At 54.0% G+C, this 19,698-nt stretch overlaps 1 protein-coding gene across 1 annotated transcript in view; it reads right to left on the reverse strand.

The window, feature by feature from the left end:
• The window catches only part of PLEKHH1 (pleckstrin homology, MyTH4 and FERM domain containing H1), a 51,871-nt gene that overhangs the window by 4,669 nt on the left and 27,504 nt on the right, over positions 1-19,698 (reverse strand). The window contains exons 6-26 of the mRNA XM_067732634.1: positions 18,852-18,933; positions 18,007-18,728; positions 15,846-15,924; positions 15,098-15,189; positions 12,559-12,709; positions 12,259-12,401; positions 11,189-11,299; positions 10,189-10,275; positions 9,674-9,835; positions 8,619-8,699; positions 8,104-8,286; positions 7,602-7,710; positions 6,681-6,793; positions 5,880-6,056; positions 5,418-5,515; positions 4,746-4,923; positions 4,048-4,203; positions 2,885-2,985; positions 1,742-1,883; positions 459-601; positions 212-341 (exon numbers count right to left, since the gene is read on the reverse strand). Coding sequence (XP_067588735.1) covers positions 212-341; positions 459-601; positions 1,742-1,883; positions 2,885-2,985; positions 4,048-4,203; positions 4,746-4,923; positions 5,418-5,515; positions 5,880-6,056; positions 6,681-6,793; positions 7,602-7,710; positions 8,104-8,286; positions 8,619-8,699; positions 9,674-9,835; positions 10,189-10,275; positions 11,189-11,299; positions 12,259-12,401; positions 12,559-12,709; positions 15,098-15,189; positions 15,846-15,924; positions 18,007-18,728; positions 18,852-18,933 — 3,240 coding nt within the window. The remainder of the gene's footprint in view (positions 1-211; positions 342-458; positions 602-1,741; positions 1,884-2,884; positions 2,986-4,047; positions 4,204-4,745; positions 4,924-5,417; positions 5,516-5,879; positions 6,057-6,680; positions 6,794-7,601; positions 7,711-8,103; positions 8,287-8,618; positions 8,700-9,673; positions 9,836-10,188; positions 10,276-11,188; positions 11,300-12,258; positions 12,402-12,558; positions 12,710-15,097; positions 15,190-15,845; positions 15,925-18,006; positions 18,729-18,851; positions 18,934-19,698) is intronic.

The following is a 19,698-nucleotide window of genomic DNA, read 5'->3' on the forward strand; positions in this document are numbered from 1 at the left end:
AACCCTGGCCCGGAAGCAATGAGTCACAACTGCTCTGGACCAGGGAAAGCTGGAGTAGGCAAGAAATGGGTGGAAAGATAGTGACCCCTAGTGGTTGCGGGTGGGCGCTGCAGACTGAACTGGCTCAAAACATGACCGAATCCAGGAGAAACTTAGGGAGTTCCTGAGGGTGTGGTAACCACTCCTTTGGCTGGAAACCACCCACACTTACCTGAGCAGCAAAGAGCTTAGCACCAAAGAGGGGCCATTTCCGGGCCACTGTCAGGTAGATGCGGATGCACTCAGGAGAGGAGCAGCCTTGCAGTGCTGCCCACTTTGTGGTCAGCTGATCTGCCAGGTGCCTGGTTTAGACGGATGGAGAGAGATGGTGCCATGTTTCTGTTGCAGCTCTGAGGTTTTTCCCAACTCTGCAGCCCATGCCTCCCTACGGTGACTCCCTGCAAGACCTTGCAGCCTACCTCAGCTGTTCCAGGGGGGCCCCGTGTCTGTAGCGCCTTGGGTAGAACCTGTCTAGGACCTGCTGGAGGTGATGCAGAGCCTTGGCAGGGGGTGTGCCCCCAGGTCCTGGCAGGATGGGCTTCTCCAAGTCCCCATACTCTACCTGTGGTAGAAGCACATGGAGGGACAAATCAGGAATTTGGACGTGAATGGGGTTGGGGGCCTGCTGAGAGGTGAAATAAACCATTATTTCATCCCTTTATTGGTGAGGTGTGAATGGATGTGAAAAAACACTTCTTGTGTACAGACAGACCCTTTATCTCAAGTTTCACAGACACTAGAGAAACAACCTTAGGGTCCTAGAATATTAGAGATTGTCTAGATCACCTTTCCTTTTGCAGCTGAGGTTAAGTGCCTTATCCAAAGACACAGTTAATTAGTGGCAGACAAGGGAAACACTATAGAAATTCTGGCTCCTAATCCAAAAATATGGGATACAGGATTGAAGATGCTACAGATCCTTCAGTAGAGCTGACTGTTCCAAATGTGGCCATTAGAGTCAGATGCTTGGCTCAAATCCCAGCTCTGCCATTTACCAGCTCTGAAACCATGATCAAGTTAAACTCTGTGAGCTTCAGTTTACTCATCTATAAAGCGGGGGTGAGAACTAAATAGGGTACTACATATAAAATGTTTCGCACAGGGCCCTCTACAGCATACTCAATACGTGTTTACTGTATTAAAGGTGCACTGTTATTATTTCCCCATCCTCTCCAGCATGTAGATCCAGACTCTTTCTTACGGGAACCACGAAGGATCCCAGATTCCTTTGGCAAGACAGCCTCCTAAAGGTAATAGAAGAGTCAAAGTCTGAATGTGTGTTCCTTTTCCTACTTCTCATTACAATGTTTGACAGCTGTAATACACACTTAACCACATACATTATATGACATACATCATCTAGGAATTACACTTAGTACAACCCTGTCGGGGCAGGTAGGGAGGTATTTTTGTTTTCGGGATATGAAAAAGGGAACTACAGCACAGACAAGTGAAGTGACTTGGCCAAGATCTCATAGCGGGAAGGTGGCTAGGATTCAAACCCAGGCCCCTGGTTTCCACGCCCAGAGTTCTGCATGTAGCCTGGATCTGCAGCGAGGCACTCTGCTGGGTAGGAGTCAGCAAGGCCGCCCTCTCTGGCACCTCAGGACCCGCAGAATCTCCTGTTTCAGCCTGTGTGGTGCACTCCACCTATGAGTCCAAGACGTCTCCTGACCCTCCTGACTCCTGGACAGAACCTTACCTGGGCCATCAGTGCCGCCATCTCCAGAGCCAGCTCCTTGTTGACAGGAAACCTCCCTGCCACTATCTCTCCGTTAGTTTGGGAGGCAAGCAGCAGGCGCTCTCGCTCTGTCTCCCCTTTGACTTGACTCCGAAAGTACAGCCTACAGGGGAGAGAGTGAGAAGCCAGGGCTCAGCTGGGATCCCAAACGGATGAAGCTGTCTCTGCATCTGTTTATCTTGATTTACAAAGAAAAAAAGAAACTACTCTTTTTATACCATCTGTGAGCCTATTTTCCACTGCCTCCAGAAAAACTTAACCAAGCATGACACAGAGCAGATAGAGGGCCATCAGGTCCCATAGCAACAGTAGCATGTGGTCGGTTCTGAATTCACCGTTAAGACTTACTGGATTTGGTGAGGGGAATCTGGTACCTGGAATCATAGCTTATTAGGAAACTAAATGAGTTAAGATTCCAAGAGACTAATGGAAATCATCTGCCTGGAGACATACTGGGATGGAATTTTCTTAGTCAAATTGGTATAAGTCAGGATTTCTCCTTCTGTATTTCCTGGAACTGGTATATAGGAGCAATTTATTCTTTTTTTTTTTTTTTTTGGTACGCGGGCCTCTCACTGCTGTGGCCTCTCCCGTTGCGGAGCACAGGCTCCGGACGCGCAGGCTCAGCGGCCATGGCTCACGGGCCCAGCCGCTCCGCGGCATGTGGGATCCTCCCGGACCGGGGCACAAACCCGTGTCCCCTGCATCGGCAGGCATACTCTCAACCACTGCGCCACCAGGGAAGCTCCCAGGAGCAATTTATTCTTTAGTCTTAAATATCTAGTGCTCAGACAAAATCTTCCTCTCCTGATGTAACACATGCAGCCACCTGAGGAAGTTGGTCTGTTTGGGGGGCAGGGGTGTGTGTGTGTGTGTGTGTGCATGCATGTGTGAGTGTGCAGACACAGTACAGGGACGGAGAGCCTGAGCTGTCCAGGGTCTCACAGAGGCCAGCAGAGCCAGCCTGGGCCTCCAGCTACTGACCAGCAGGCAGTGTTATATCTCTTGCCCTGCCTGTGCAGGACAGGCCTCCAGCTGGGGGAGTGATGAGCTGCACCCCAGCAGCAGCCCTCATGCTTGGTCCCCCTTGGCGGTGCCCAGGACCTGTTCTTGTACATCAGCTTCACGACACGTGTGCCACCCTCAGACTTTCCGGAGTGCAGCTCCTTCAGGGCTTGTTCCCACCTGGAGATGGCATCGCAGATCTGCATGAGGCAAAAGAGGAAAGTCAGAAAAGCCCCTGATGAAGGGAACAGGTCCAGTCAGGGCTGGACTCGGGCAGAGCCGCGGGGCAGAGTTGAGGGACTGTCCATCAGGAGGCTGACCCGCGGGGCCTCATGCTCCCAGGACCCAGGGTGCCTGCGGCTTTCTCACAGACAGAGGTGTAGCTCTGAGCATGGCGTGGGCAGCAAACCATGGAATGCTGCCGCCATTGCCTGGACATCTGAGGGGGCCCCCCAGAGGCTAGGCAGGCCCCAGTTCAAAACCATGGCCCCTCATCACCGGCTCCACTTCCCTCCCACCAACCGCCATTCTCTTCAACAAATATAACCGGAGGCCTACTGTGTAACAGAGCCTTACAGATGCCTGGGCATTCACAGATGCCCGGGCATAGTTTTTCCAGGCAATGGTAAAAGACTACAGGAGCCTTTGTCCTGTCACCATAAAGAAAGCAGAGACTGCAGCCAAAACCCTCATCCTCATCAAGTGCTCCAGCACATCCCACAAACACCCAGCATGCCCCGCGGCTCTAACCCCAGACCCTAATGCAACATAGGGTTCGAATCCCACTCAAGGGCCTTTACGCACAGTAGTACCACAAGGATCTACCTCTTTAAAGTTGGTGGGACCTGTAAGCAGAGCACGGGCCCTGGCAGACTGGGTAAGAGTGAGCTGCCAGCGTACAACACATCTGCTGGGTCCAGGCGTACAGTTGTCCGTCTACGCATGTGTGTACGAAACTGGCAGCGGGCTCCGCCCAGGTGGGGCTGCTGCTGAGAAGTGCCTCCCTGTCCTTCCTACCCTGAGCTGGGAAGCGGCTTTTCTTCTGGAAGCTGAACAGCCTCTCAAGGGAGGGAGGGAGGGAGGGAGGGAGGGATGTGGAGATCTTCTCTCCAGAGACAAGGGCACAAATGACTTTTCTCTGCCTATATGGGCACATTTTAAGATGGCACAGAAATGCTGGCCTCGGGCTCAGCCCCAAACCGGCTGGGAACACAAAATCCTGAAGACCAAGGTGGCTCAGTTGGCTTACGGGGGACCATCACCTTGACGCTCCCCTGCAGGCAGTGTTCCAGGTCCCTGCCAGAAGGGTCGTCCGTGAAGAGGGCAAAGCCAGAATGGGAGGACTTCCTCATGCCCATCTCCTGGTTCAGCCGCTGGAGGAACTCGTCCACTGTGGAGGAGCCGTCAAAACCCACCACCTGCCGGGAGAGGGGACCTCCTGAGAGGGGCCCACGGGGGCTAGTGGAGGGGTCAGAGGCCGGGAGGTGGAAAGGCATGGCTGAAAGGAGCGAGGGCGACAACAGAGGCCAAAGAAAGCTGGTTTCCACATGCAGAGGGCGAGTGCTTAAGGGAGGAGCCCGCCCACCATAAACTGAAGTCCCACATAAGCTCCGTTCCTCCTTTGCTGTCACTCTTTGGGAGGCCCTTCCCCTGCCACTTTCTTGGTCAGTGTGTTAGCTTCCCTGTTCACGTAGTGGGTTCAAAAGGTCCTCTTCCCAGGCCCCAAAGAGTGAAGTACTTTTGTGATTCAAGCTCTGTACTCCCTCCACAGTGGCACAAATGGCCCCACTCGCCCCTGCACCCCAGGCCCATCCTTTGGCTGGTCTGCCTGTTAAGATCTGCTGGGCCTAAGGAGGCTTAGCACCCACTGGCCCCAAGGTGTTCTCCTCTGGGATGGCAATATGAGAAGACTCAGCACAGGGAGCGCGGCAGCCTTGTCACCTGGTAGGTCGCTCGTCACCTGGTAAGTCCCGTTGGCGAAGTGCACGGGGATGCTGAAGGGCGAGGAGTGGTGGAAGGGGTTCCGCAGCAGGATAGACACCACCTCCATGCGCGAGGGCCTGGCCTCCCGCTCCCCAGTCTGCAGCGTCCGCTCCACTGCCCGCTGGCAGTACGTGGCGTACTGGCCCGTCTCATTTCTAAAAAGACAGGCGAAGGAAGAAAGGAAAACCGGGAATCCACTCATCCCTACCACTTGACACCCTGGTTCCCTACCTACATGTAACCTATAGGACCAAACCTGCAGCTGGAAGGCTGTGACACGAGCCCCAAAGACTGGTCTGGGGTGTTAATTGGTCGTTCGGGGCCTATCTACTGCTGGTTGCTGGCACGGATATTTTCTGCAGAAGCCAGAAAACATGGCAACAGAGAATGCAAATCTGGGGATGATCTGGGGGCACGGTAGCTCCACATGAGGGCCCCCACTAAATACCCACACACACGTGGATTGGTGTGTAGAGGGTGCCCAGATCTCCACGTGCCCATCTGCGTACATGGTGATGGGCAAAGTCTACATGGCCACTGTGCAAACCCCAGAGGGCGGGGCAATCTCATCCATCCTAGTCTCCCCTGCGTCCCTCAGATCATGCCAGTCGGTAGTGCCAGAGCGGCAGAGGAAACGACGTGCACTCACCGGGGATCTGCGTGGCGCTGGAGCTGCTGTTTGACGTACCAGAGGAAGTGGTGCTGAGGCAGGAAAAGTGGGGCACACAGAGCCAGGAGCTGCCAGCACTGCCGGGGGAAACAAGAAATGTGGGCTGAGCGCTGGGTCCGCCGTGCCACCACCATCGCAGTCCTGAGCTGCAGAGCCTTCACCACCCTCTCCGAACCGCAGCCCCCAGCCTTCTGCGGGCACCAGGATGGCCAGCCTGGTCGGGCTTTGTGCAGAGCCGCAATCACACAACCTGACCGTGTGCAGACGTCCAGAAGGGGCACAGAGAGGGCAGCAGGACCCGGGCAGCCTTGAGTACGGAAGCCGCCTGCTGGCTGCCAGGCTCGGAGGATACCTGCCCGGTCACCTCCTTCCACCTTTCCCACGTCCTGGGCAGCCCTGGCCGACGGCTCCCGTCGGCCGTTCCGCCCCAGGGACGCCCACCTGCATGAGGGAGCACTTCTGCGGCGGGCGGCAGCTGGTCTGCTTCATGAGTTGGCAGTACAGCTCGCTCTGCAGCTCGGGGTGAACGAGGCAGACCTGCAGCGCGGTCTGGGCCAGGGACACGTGGTAGTCCACCGAGGCCGCTTCCACGGGCACGCTGATGAAGAGTTGGCACGACTGCAGGGAAATGACAGTGGGCACAGGTAGACTGACAGCCCCCTATCGTCCTCTGTGACAGGGGACAGACTGGGCCGTCCCCCCGCCCAGGGCTCGAGGAAGGCTCTGGTTCACGGCAGACAGCCCTTTCTAGGAGGGAGCATCGTGACTGCTCGAGAACGTCTATGCTTACCGAGAAGGCTACTTTGGGATAGGATCTTTCCTTTACATGTTTCCATTACATAAGCAAGACATATTCATTTTTTTAAAAGACAGAATATTCAGCGGGGAACAAAGAATATTCTAAAATAGGCCAGAATCTCTCAGGTCCAGAAGCAACGTAAACCTGCCCTCTCCCGCTGTTCACTACAGGAGGGCAGCTCTTCGTTTCGCTAGTGCTCCCCAAGGGCCCATGAATGAAGTCCCAGAGCTTCCAGCCTCCCTGCCCTAAAGGACATGATGGGAGCCCTGAGGGACTTTCTTTCCCTTCCTCTTCAGATCCCTCCGGGAGCTCCCCCCCTAAACTGCACAGGTCTTCTCCACCCCGGCATCACCGTGGTGGGAAGAACTGCTCTGGGCAGAGCCTGGGCACAGGGCAAGGGCGCCGCCACCAGTCCATGGGCCTGGGCTCAGCTCCCACTTTACCTTGAAGAGCTTGACGGCCTCCGTCTGCAGGGCCTCGGAGGGCAGGGTGGTGAGGGAGGTGTACAGCCCGTCTTTGCTGTAGCACAGCATGGGGTGCCTCCAGAGGGGGGAATCTGCCCGGAGCACAGCACCAGAGAGCAGCAGCCGTTACCGCTGAGGAGGGAACTCGCCTCCCCCGCACCCCGACCCTGATCTCTGGGGAAGACGGTGCTTTCACAGTCGGGACACGTGGGCTGTGCTGGATTTATACCCACAGAGTGTGGGCTGTGACTGCATTTATTCAGCACACTCACGAGCATGGCTTACAGGAAGGCGGCTACTGCTTTGCTCGTGGGGCTGCAATAGGGGTGAACGTCCAACGCAAGGCGTGGACATCGGAGTACAAGCGTGCGTGTGCAGGGGAGGGCCTCTCCCTGCAGCGCTAGGTCTGGATAGAGGAGCGTATATCAGCCCGGAACAAACACGCCTCGGAGCAGCAGTAAAGCAGTGTGTGTTCTGGGTGCCCTTGGGTCCTCAGGGTCCTGAGAATCAGTAGCAAAATAAAGACCCCAAGAGGCCCCAGGCTTAGTTAGCCTGATCCTAACTTAGGCTTCATTCATTAACAAACTCTAACTATAGATTAACCAGCCACCTTCTTTCCTCAACCCTCTGCCCAGCCAGCAAAGTTGCAGTGAACAAAGTAAAACATTGACCAAGTGGCCGGAAAGTCTGCTCCCCAGACAACTGCCCCAGATACTGAGTGGTCTCCTCAGTAGCCTCACCAGAAACAGGGGTCCCGGAGCTTGGGACGGGAATGCCCTTCTGTGGCTCAGAAGGTCTCCAAACAGCTTCAGGGTACAGTAGTGCTTTCTTTGGGCTCCTGACCCACAGTTACCCAGCCACCACCCTCCAACCCAGCAGTGATGGCCACCCTCGCCTTACCTGGGTCTCCCTCACCATCCATCAGCTTTCCAATGAGCTGCTCATAGGCAGTGCCCACCTTGGCACTGCTGCCACCTGCAGCCACTGTGAGGTGGTAAAGCCATGTATCCTGGAAAAGGATGGAAAGCCACCTGATGGGGCTGGGCTGGGAAGAATGGAGGCAAGAGCTCCAAGGGAGCCTCCCTGAAGGGGCCAAGCCCAGGGTAAGGGTCAGCCTGTCTGGTTGGCACAAGTCAAGGCCACCGGTCCCTAAGGGGAAAGACTTGGGATCGGCTGAATGTGAACCCAAGTTCCTAAGCTTGTGGTTCCCTCCATCTCATGGCCCCAGTGAAGAGATGTTGGTCACTGGGAATGGATTCAATACAAGGAATATTCAGGAAATACTAGTTGCCAAAATGTCCAGGAGGGAAATAGATTCGAATCTGGGGAAGCTCAGAAGAGAGAAGGAAGGTGAGAATCAAAGGTGCAAGCTTTGCCATGGAGGCCCAGCCCCCTCCCTTACCTTTTCGTGCTTGGTGCCAATGAGGAGGTAGGTGGGGCTGTGCTCTGGGGGGTGGATCACAAGGGTGCAGTGGGAGGAAAGCAACCGCCGGGTCCCTCCAGCCTCATAGTCCTCGTCTGAGTCACAGGATCGATCTACTTCCTCTATGCGTGCGTCCTGCACAGGCAGACGGCCCAGGGGGCGCTGTGGACACGAGCCTTCCGTGAATGGGAGGGCCAGCGGGGAACAGAGGAGTCTCCTCTCTCTGAACCCTCAGGCCTTGTAGGGCTGGGAATCAAGGACGAGGGGGAGACTACAGCTCCCTGGCTGAGGCGGGCTTGGAGAAGCACAGACAGACCACACAGGCAGGATCTACAGACCATGCACACTGGTCACACACTCTAGAGGGATCTGGCCAGCCAGCTCTGTACTTGTTGTGGGGTTGGGTGGGGTAGAGGGTAAAGCTGGGCCTTCCATAAGGACACAGAGCCACAGGAATGTGGTTTGGGGGAAGCTTTCGGGAGGCCAGGAAGTACCTTGTCCTCGTGGCTTCGATAGTAGTAGAAGGTTCTCCCAACAAGAGCACACCAGACCAGTTTGGAATGGCCATGCTTGACCTGTAGGCCAGAAATGAACCAGCATTATTAGAACCAGAAGACCCCAGAAGAAGACCCGGGACTGGCAAAGAGAAGCCAAAGGGAGACAGATCTCAAAACCCCTGGTCCAACTCAGATCCTTTGGTCAATCCCAGGTCAAACTCAGATGCCACCCAGATTCTCTACTAACGGAACCAGCCCTTTCACAGTGAGCGTCCATGGTACCACGCGACACCCCATCCTCGTATGACCTGCCATTAAAAGATCGACCAGGCCAACCAGATATCCTGTCCCAGGAATATGATCACGAGAAGAACGTGCTAATCTGCAGAGGCTAGAGTCGGAAGGGAAGGGCCACGGTGGGCTGAAGCCCTTGGGCAAGTGTAATCGTGAAGTGTAAAAAGCACTGCACGTGGGCAGAGGAGATGGCTGTGAACACATACTGAACGGGGAAGCAGCGGCACAGGCAGAGCCCCAAGCACTGAACTTGCGCACACCATCATTCCTGACGGCATCCTGGCCTAGTTAACGTGCTTCCTTGTTAACTTCCCCTTTCTTGGGATTAACAAGTGCTTCTCAGCTCCCTGCAACCGGAAGAGCCCTAATTAAAACGTCTTTAGGGCAGCCTGAGATATTATAAGTCTTTGGCCACACCTGTCTCGCCGAGGTCACAGCTTCCCACTATTCACACTGAGCTGTGGTGGGTACAGGCAGGGGTGAGGGCAACTCCTAATGACCTCAAAATGGGTCCGATACATTCCTTTTCCCCCTGTCTCGAGAATAGCTGCTGTTGTAACAACACTGACCCCTATTTTTCCAGACACTCATTCACCGTCACCTTGTGTGGTTCAGCCCACAGGTAGTCAGTGTGAGGGGCCTCCTGGAGAAAGGAGCTGTGTGTCAGGAGGTGACCCACCAGCCCAGCACTCACTCCTGGCTCCCCTGACTCTCATGAGGAGCCCACCACGCTCCTCCCCCACCAACCCCACCCGTACCTTAGTCAGCCAGCCCTTCACAGCGGGCTTGGCGCCGCCCTGAGTCAGGGCCGGAGGCCCAATGGCCTGGACCTTCAGCAGGGTCTGCAGGACACGGATCCACTCCTCCAGCAGGCTGGGCGAGTCCGCTGTCAGGTAATAGGTCTTCTTCTCAGAGATGAGCTGTGGAGAAGTGAGGGGTTGGGGATGGGGAGACAGGACGACGGGAGAACAGGGGCCTGGCTCTGCGGTGGTGCAGATCTCCGAGCCACCGGCTCTTCCTTCCTCCTGCCCTGGTACTCCCTCCCTCCCTTCTCCTCCTCGTCATCTTTGCCTCCGTGTCTCTCCTACCTTCACTCCATCTCTCACATTCTGCCTCCTCTTCCTTCCTCAAACCCATAAATGAGGATCAATGCAAACGTCGAGGTAATGGCTTTCACACATGCTCATTCTGCCCCATCTTTGTTTCCATCCGAGCCATATCCAAACCCAGCACCTCTTCTACCTAAAGCACTGGCCGCCAGGAGCATGCTCACCTGGAATGTCTGTGCACCCTCCCCTCGAACAATTTGGCAACGGGAGTTCAGTTCCACTTGGCCTTGAGGTTTCCGGATGACGTCACTCTGTAAAGAAAGGGATGGAGAGGAAGGAGGTTGGAGCCTTCCCAGAGCACATCATTTCCCCTCAGACCTTATTCTAGGTCACAATGGGGAAAGTGATTCCTAAGCTTTCCTGGGCTGTGGTATGATGGATAACTTGTTCTGGATCCTGGTTCTAACTAAATGGAGCAATGATTAGAGACATGGGTCCTCCTGATCCAGGCCTCAAAAAGTATAGATTGAGCCTTTAAAAACTGGATGAGAAACCACCAGGTTATTCCTGAGCTACAAAGCCCTTAAATTCTTTCTACTACATATTTTATAGTGTTGCAAACAGGTGGCCTATATATATCACCATTACCTTCTCCTGTGCCACTGCAGACATAACTAATCAATCAGAGCATGCCTACTCATTGAGTGATACGGGACCTGAATCCTTCACATGATGCTCAAGGTAGCCACTAACAATCAACTGGAGTTGCACAAGAGTCAGGCCTCTTTGCCTTCTTTAAAACGTTAACATTGGTTCTCTAGAGAGGGCCTGTCAAACTAGGTCCCAACATCCTAAGGCTCCCTAATTCCAAACAGTGTAGGAAGGAGATGGAGGAGGTGACAAGCTCGCCTATTAGAACAGTCCTGATGATGTGAGGGAAGCCTAGCAATGGTTCATTTACAGGGCTCAGCTTCTGAAGGAAGAAGGAATCACCAAGCCCATTCATCTAGAAGTGCCCCTGACTGCTCAGTGCCTGATTTCACTGTGAGAACCAGTGACCAGCCTCATGGTCCCGTGTGGGGCTCAAAGCCTCAGGTGCCTGCCCAGGCTGCCTCTCCCTGCCTGCCAGACCTTCACCTCTGCCCTGCTTCCAGCCCCTCTCATGCGGTTCTGGGGCTGGGGTGGGGTCCTTTTGCCTACTGTCCTGGGGAAGGAGGGTCTCACCGGAGACTTGTAGTACATGATCTGTCCCTGTCTCAGGACAAACCAGCGCCTCTTCCACGTCTTCACCCGGCTCCCCATTTTCAGCAGGTAGCCTGACTTCTCCAGTGACTCCTGCAAGAGTGGAAGGGTGTAGGGGGATGAGGGATGGACAGAAGAGGGAAATCACTGGGGTTCCTGGACATCACACAGGCCAAAATGGCCCAGCTGAGTCACTGCTTTGTCATCAATTAAAAAAAATTACTGAGTATCTACTATGTGTGTTTTCAGGGCACTGCCCTGCTAAGGGTGCAGAGAGGACTTATAAAGCATGGGTGGTCCTGCTGGCAGGGGGAGAGAACACCTGACCCTGAGGAGGTGGTAGATCAGGGGCTGCACAAGCGAGAGGCTGGCCAGGGAAGGCTTCTGGCAAGAGCCAGACCTGAACTGACCTTGGAAGGAAATCAGCCTTTCCCTTGAAGACGAGCCCAGAGGAGGAAGAAGGCCATTCCAGGCAGCAGGAAAGGGCAAGAGAGGTTTGGGGAACATCAGGCAAACTGGGATGGAGGGTTCGTGGAGGCGGAGATGAAGACGGGGCAGCACAGTGCTATGGAGCGAGGGCTGGGGAACGAGCCATCTGCATTTACCACTGGCTCTGGCGCATAACAGCATGCCTCTGAGCCTCAGGCTTCCCATCCATGAGATGGGGTAATAAGCCTCATTTGTGAGGACAAATGAGACAGTGCATACAAAGCCATGGGCACGGTGCCCGGCACACAAAAAAACTCAATAAACGTATTGTTAGCTCTCGGCATCCCAGGGTCAGTGTGGAGCTAAAACGAGGTAACGTGTAAACTCCTCCTGGGCCCCGTGGGCCATAGTGATGGGGTCTGTGTGTGCCTGGCCCCCAACCGCACACCCCCAGCCCACTCCCCTTGGCCTCACATCATCGGTGGCAGCCCCCAGACTCCCGCCCTCCCTTCGCCAATCCCAGGGACCCTCATGCAGCTGCTGCCTGGGTCTCATGCTGGAGGTCCACTCCCACCCGGCCCTGCCTTGGCCCCATCAGGGCGGAGGCCAAGCTCCCAGCTCACCCCCCCTGGGCCCAGCCCGTCGGTGGAGTAGGATGAGGTGCGCTGTAGTTTGTGCTCAGGCTCTGAGTAGTCGCTGTCCAGGGAGCAGGCGTCCGGGGGGATGGCATAGTCGCCCTCAGAGCTCAGCGAGGACATGGAGACGCCTGTCCAAAGGGAGGAGGAATCAAGGCCCAGGTCCACAGCCTCCTGGCTCACACAGCCTGGGAGCTGCAGGGTCTTCCACACGCACGTGGGACTGCCCATGGGAGGAGATGAAGGGCCCTCATTGTTCTGCACCCCTCCCACCACCCTTCTCCATACCTCTCTTTATGGCCCGGGGGCTGCCCAGTCCACTGGTCTTCCTGGACTCAGAGCAGGGCACTGAAGTTCGGAAGCTCGCCTGGGAGCTGCAGTCATCATCGGACCCAGAGGACTCGTCCACAAAGGGCACCGTGCTGATCTGCATGGCTTTCTGCAAGACAGGACCCTCCCCACTGCAGCTAAGGCTGCAAGACAAGCCCCATCCCATCTGCACTTTCACTCCCGCTCCAAGTGCCTGGGGCGTGGCCATCACAGCCTGTCTAGAGCACGGGAAGCCATCACCCAGCTGGGGCACCCAAAAGACAACTGTCCCTTCCCGACTTGACAACCTTACCCCTGTGTCCTCACCTCCATGCTTCTCTCTCCCTCACACACCATCATCCTCTGTGGTCCCCAGTGAAGCTGCCCCACCAGGGCTGAACACCTTGCTCCCTGCCACTAGGGGGCCAGAAAACCATGCCACGGGGCCCAGTGTGAGACAGGAGCTTTAAAAGTGGGTGGGGATGACAAATCGAGAGATCATGGCAAAAATTTAAAAAGACCGATCACTTCAATATTGGGGAAACTGTGTGGAAAAGGGTACTCTATTTTATATAAAAGATTTATATAAAATCTTTTTAGAAGGTAATTTGGCACTACCTGTCAAAATTTAAAACATGCATATTATCTGCCCCTAAATTCCACTTCTAGAACTCTGTCCTACAGAAATATGCATATATAAGTGCACAGAGATGTATTTGCATGGTGATGTTCATTGCAACACTGATTTTACAGAAAAATAGAGACATGACCTACATTGTGAATCAGGGGAGGACAAGTTAAGGTAGTTATGGGGCATCTATACCAAGGGGTACTGGGAAGTCCTAAAAGGGGAGGCAGAGCTGTGCTGTGCGTGGAGGTGGGGCAGGAAGACCTGACACATGGCTGGGTGGACAAGCAAGGGGTAGACTGACATGTATGACATCATCCTCTTTGCGTGTGCGTGTGCGTGTGCGTGTGCGTAAGAGAGAGTAAATTTGTAGATGCATTTGTAAATGCATCAGAGGGCATTACAGAATAAACACCAAACCATCAGTGAGAGCTGCCTCTGGGGTTAGGAATTAGGGAAAAGCAATGTAAGAGGAAATTTCACTTTTGGCTTTTTATCCTTCTACAAAAAGTTTTACAAAATATTACTGTTACGATCTCAAAAAACATGCTGGGAATCTTTTCTTTTCCAGTTAATGTTGTAAGAACTCGCAGGCAATCTCAGATTGGTGGGGAATTTCAGTCTTTCCCTAAAGTTTTCCAAAAAATCTGGCTAGAACAGGACAGGAAACTGACAAATCTTTTCAGAGGTGCCCATCTGAGTTACCATCGGTCCCTCATCTCTTGGGGCATAATTAATGCGACTTATGAGTTCTTGTTAAAGACTATATGAAAGAAATCAGTTAAGTGCCATTTATCAACTGAACAGACATAAGAAGAATGCAGTTTGGTCTCGTTCCTAATTGGCTAAATACAAGTTGGTGTCGTAAGTCCAGGACACAGTGAATTATGGGCAAAGCTGTTTTCCTTAAGCACCAACAAATTCAGAATAAAAGGTTTCAGTAGGAAAAAAAAAAAAAAGCAGACCAAAAAGTATACGAAAACATCATGTTGCAGCTATATCTGATTTTTGTTAAAAAATATGTAGAGATGTTATGGGAATACATATGGGAATATATGACATAATACATGAAAAGTTCTGGAAGAAGCCCCACTGGCCTCCGGGATAGATATGTGACAAGATGAGGAGGAGACGCAGAGCAGGCATTGGTTTAACCTTTAACTTTTTACTTTGCCCATAATCATACTGATTCACATTTTTGTAAATGCAGAATTTTTCTAATGAAAACCTAATAAAGATATTGAATCACTGTGTTGTGCACCAGGAACTAACATAGTGTTGTAGGTCAATTATACTTCAAAAACAAAGAAACAGACTCAGAGAAAAAGAGATCAGATTTGTGGTTACTGAGGTGGGGGAAGAGGGGGAATTGGATAAAGGTGGTCAAAAGGTACAAGCTTCTAGTTATAAGATCAATAAGTCCTAGGTATGTGATGCAGAATATGATAAATCTAACTAACGCTGCTGCATGTTAATACATGAAAGTTGTTACGAGTAAATCCTAAGAGTTCTCATCACAAGGAAAAGGTTTTTTTCTATTTCTTGAATTTTCTATCTATATGAGATGCTGGATGTTCACTAAACTTATTGTGGTAATCGTTTCATGATGTATGTAAGTCAAATCATTATACTGCACACCTTAAACTTATGCAGTGCTGTATGTGAATTATATCTCAATAAAATGGGAAGAAAAAAATAAAGAGTTTTTTAAAAAACCTAATAAAGATGAACAAAATAAATAGATATATGGGGGGCTGAGCACCCTGCCCAGAGTTACGTGTGCGCAGACGCCTGCCCCTGGAGACCCACGCCAGCCACTGCCTGCCGACACGGTGGTGGGGCAGTGGGTGCTGGGCGGGGACACCCCGTCCTCGGACAGCAGCTTCTTACCCCCTTCAAGGCTGTGTAGACCGGCACGGTGATGTTCTTGCAGACCAGGCCAGAGAAAGGCCCAGGGGATGCAAGGGCTGGAGGGCTTGAGGCTGGAGGGGCAGGAAAGAGGGATGAGACTCACTCAGGTGGCAAAAACCAGGAAGCGGGGTGGGGGAGGCAGAGACCTGAGCAGAGCGAGGAGGAGAGAGATCTGTGCAGACAGCATTCCCTGAAACAGCACTCCGGAGACAGACCGGGGACAGATCTCAGGACGAGGGCCAAGGTCTTCTGCAGCCCCACTCTTGCCAAGGTGAGTTACAAGCCGTGTGACTATGGGGCACTCGCGTCACTGTGGGGACTGGGCGGCCGGCGACTCAGGAGCCGCACTCAGGTGGGGATGCGGCTCCTTCAGGGGGTTATCTAAATCAAGGCACCGGGGGCTCCTCGGCCATAGCCCTTGCACTGCAGAAGGGAAGCTGGTGCAGGTGGGCAGCCAGGCTGGAGCGCCCTGCCTCCAAAGTCCCTTCCAGCTCTGTAATTGGCTACAGCTCTGTTCCCGCCCACTCCCACCCACAGGCAGGTGATGAGCTGAACCTGTGCAGCTTCCCTCTCTCTCCAAGGGAGCCGGGGCCACGTGCTTTCACCTGAACCTCACCTGCTGTGGGAGGGAATGGGCTGCAGGTGACCTGGCCCTGGGTGTTTCTCCGAGTCTTCTCCTCCCCGCACGCCCACCCTGCCCACCACGGGCAGTTCACTTGGGACTCACCGCAGCAGGTGGCATTACTTCTAGCAGACACTTCGGACAGCCGCATGCCTGACGTGGCCACAGCGTAGATCCGGCTCTCCTGGAACGGGAGGTCACAAGGGGTCAGGGTTCACCACCCCCGTGTCCACACCGGCCTCTGGCTTTGGAGGCGGGCAGACCTGGGTCCACATCCACACTTAGCCAGTGACCGGCGGGGGGATCTGGGACAAGTTAACATCATTTCTGGACCTAAGATGGGGGTAATAATACTCACCTTTCAGGCTGTTGTGACAATCAAATGAAATTATTAACATAAACAGCTAACACTGAGAGCACGGTCAGTGCCCTGCAGGCGATATTTATTCCCTCTCTTGCTGCCACCCCTCCCTTGGGGCAAGGAAGTTCAGGAGAAGAGGGAACTGGGATGTTTTCTCTGAATCTTCCCCATCTTACAGCCCTTGAAGTTGGGGGGTTGGTAACGAGGACGTCCGAGCCCCATGGCAAGGATGTGCGTGCCCTTTTGTTTGGAAGCCAGTTGTTTGGAAACTGGGACACATTTTTTTCCTACAGTAACAATGTCACATCATGGTTAGGCTTCAGGCTCAAAGTCCTGGCTCACCCAGACCTCTGAACCCCGCCGTAGACGACACATCAATGCGAACTCCCACCCTCAACTCTTCCCTCGCCCCTCGGGGTCCCCTGGGTCTGAAGCAGGCCCACAGGCCTGGGAAGCTTTTCTTAGGTTTGGATCACTCCCAAACAACCCAGAGGCCCCACCTATCCTCCTCCATATCTCTTTTTCACTCAGGGTAAAGGGAAAACAAAGGCCTCTTCAGGTGAGAGGTGAGTCACAAGGACGGGGGAAGGCCTGCCCAGCTCGAGGAGGTAGCTGGGCTAGGCTGGGGCAGGAAGGAAGGTGGATGCTATCCGGGTCACCCCAGAAGGGAGCAGCAGTGCTGGGGCACCTGGGGGAGAGAGGGAGGGGCTGGCGAGGGCTGGGATGAGAGGCAGAGGTGACTGGAGGCAAGGGAAGGGAAGAGATGGGAGGCAGCAAGGAGGAATTTGGGGGGAGGGGCAGGCACTGGGCTGGGGCAGGGAATTCCGTGCTTATGTAGGGCAGATAAATTGGGTCCATGTGGTAAAATTAGCCATAAAAACGATTATTCCTGCCAGTAGTGGTAGTGGAATTCCACCATGGACAGGCCTCTAACTTCACAGAGAGAATGAGAAGTGTGAAGCTTGAGGGGTTTAGGTTCAACAAATGCAGGAGTGTTTTACAAAAGCTTATCTAATGCCTAACTCACACGGTTGTTTTGAGGATCAACAAAGGAACTCTAACTCAGCAAGTAAGTCCATCTGACTCCCTCAGACTGAGAAATGTCCTTCTCCCAATTCTCAGTCTTGATCTTCCCCACATGGCTACTGCCCAGCTGGTCCCACCTAAGAAGAGAGGTTGGGTTCTCGGGCCACTGTGGTTCCCTAAGGTAACAAGAGCGATCCTGTCTCGGGGACCGGAAGGACCTGAGCCCTCTTGCCACATCCCTTGCCGAATGCTCCCTCACTGCCTGTCTCTGCTTTAGGATTTCAGCACACCTGGATTTACAAGACAACAAGGAACAAGAGGAGGGATGATTCTGAAAGTGTTCCACCCTGGCCTGGCCCTTGTCGTTTCCAACAGCCTCTCCACGTATTGTGAACCACTGCTGCAACTACTCACCAAATACGTATTAACACACTTAATCCTCAGGGCAACCCTCTAAAGCAGGTACTATTATCCCCATTTTACAGAGAGGGAAATTGAGGCACAGGGGTTTAGCAGCTTGCCCTGGCTCACACAGTTTGATCTTGGGACCTCCTGGTTTGACCCTGGGACCCGTGCTCTTAGCCACCACACTGTACCTCCACGGAGAGTCAGGAAGACTACACGAGAAAATGGGCACCGAGCCCCCAGCTTGGCTGTGGCCCGTGGTGAGCGCCTGCTCAGGAAACAGCCGGCCGCCGTCCAATCGGAAATCCTGGCTTCACCCCTTATGGGCGGAGTAGTCTGGACAGGCCCCGGGGTACCCACCGCCCAGAGGAGGTGAGGGTGACAGCCTCGTCCCACGCTCAGCACATGGCTGTGCCCCACAGCGTTCGCACCATCAGCCCGGCCCCTCTGTCCTGTCCCCAGGGGGCCTCTTACCCAGGATGGAAACCGGTGCAGGGGGGGTGTAGGTGGTTTGTTCCCCAAATCCACTTCCTCCATCTTCCCCGCTGGGGATTGCTCGTCCATCTCCATCTTCTCCGGTTCCTCCCGGAGCTCAGGGCCAGCCTCCACCTTGGGAAGGCTGGAGGAGTGGAGGGCTGAGAGTGTCCCAATCTCAATGCTCACCACGTGGTCGAAGTGCGCAGGGCCCGCCTGGGGCTGGCTGTGGTGCCGCTTGGCCAGCTGGATGCTGTCCCGGTGGGTGCTGGGAGCCCGCACCTTCGGCAGAGTCAGGCTGCAGCCGGGGCCGCCTTCCCTGGCAGAGGTCTTCGTCCTGGGGAGCGTCCCTCCCTGAGCAGTGACCAGGCCTTCACCCCAGGAAGCCAAACCATGCCTGGGGGTGCAAGGCTTCAGGCACAGCTGGCCAGGAGAGCCCTGTCCTCCCAGATGAAGTGGAAGGGTCTCGGCCTCTGATATTTCTCCAGGGTGGACCATACTGGAACTAGAATCCTCCAAGGGGCTTCCTGCTTTAGGAACAGAGTCCTTGCTCTGCAGAGCACCTGGAGAAGGTACGGGCATAGCTGCCTTCAGGGCACCCTGGGCCTGAGCACCACCGTCCTGCCCCACTGGCTGGGCTCCTGGTCCTGCAGGGACACAATCCTGCTCTGTGGTTCCCTGGGGGGCCACCAGCAGCTTCCCCGAAGGTGCCATCTGAAGAGCTGTGGTTGGGACAAAAATAGGCATGTTAAGAGCTCCTTCAATTCAGCCCCATGCACGTGCGCACGCGCACACACACACACACACCCCACTCCCCCGACTCCCGCACATGCTGGCCCGCTTACCTTCTAGTGCACGTTGAAGGGCTCCCACCTGCTCCACCAGGTGCTGATTACAGCTTTTCAGGTGCTGATTCTCCATCTCAAGCTAGACAAAAAGAAAAATGAAGATTGAGAATAAATACTCAGCCCACACATTCAGACATATAATTCAAAATAAGATTAAAATCCTTCTTAACGATCATATCTACACAAAAGAACCCGTGGTGCCCCCCAGTCCACTGCCGACTCTCCTGGGAGCCCTGATCTCCTCCTTCTCTCTGCGCTACCTGGTTGTAGATGGGAAAGAATTCCATTTGGCGGCCCCTGTGCTTTCTTTTCTAGGTTTTTGAGGGTTTATTTTAATAAATTTTATTTATTTATTTTTGGCTACATTGGGTCTTCGTTGCTGTTCGCGGGCTTTCTCTAGTTGTGGCGAGCAGGGGCTACTCTTTGTTGCGGTGCATGGGCTTCTCATTGCAGTGGCTTCTCTTGTTGTGGAGCATGGGCTCTAGACACGCAGGCTTCAGTAGTTGTGGCATGTGGGCTCAGTAGTTGTGGCTCGCGGGCTCTAGAGTGCAGCCTCAGTAGTTGTGGTGCACGGGCTTAGTTGCTCCGCGGCACGTGCGATCTTCCCGGATCAGGGCTCGAACCCGTGTCCCCTGCATTGGGAGGTGGGTTCTTAACTACGGTGCCACCAGGGAAGTCCCCGTGTGATTGTTCTTGAAGTTTCTAATTGAATATAGTTTACATATATGTCTAGAGCAAGTCATATAAACAAGCATGATGTCCATGATCTGCAGAAGCATATTCCTTCCTCAGGGAGGCATAGCGTATCTTATGGCAAGGGGCAGGGATATATTACCCTTCTACT

Source organism: Pseudorca crassidens, chromosome 1 (genome assembly GCF_039906515.1).
Source record: "Pseudorca crassidens isolate mPseCra1 chromosome 1, mPseCra1.hap1, whole genome shotgun sequence".
NCBI classification, from domain to species: Eukaryota; Metazoa; Chordata; class Mammalia; order Artiodactyla; family Delphinidae; genus Pseudorca; species Pseudorca crassidens.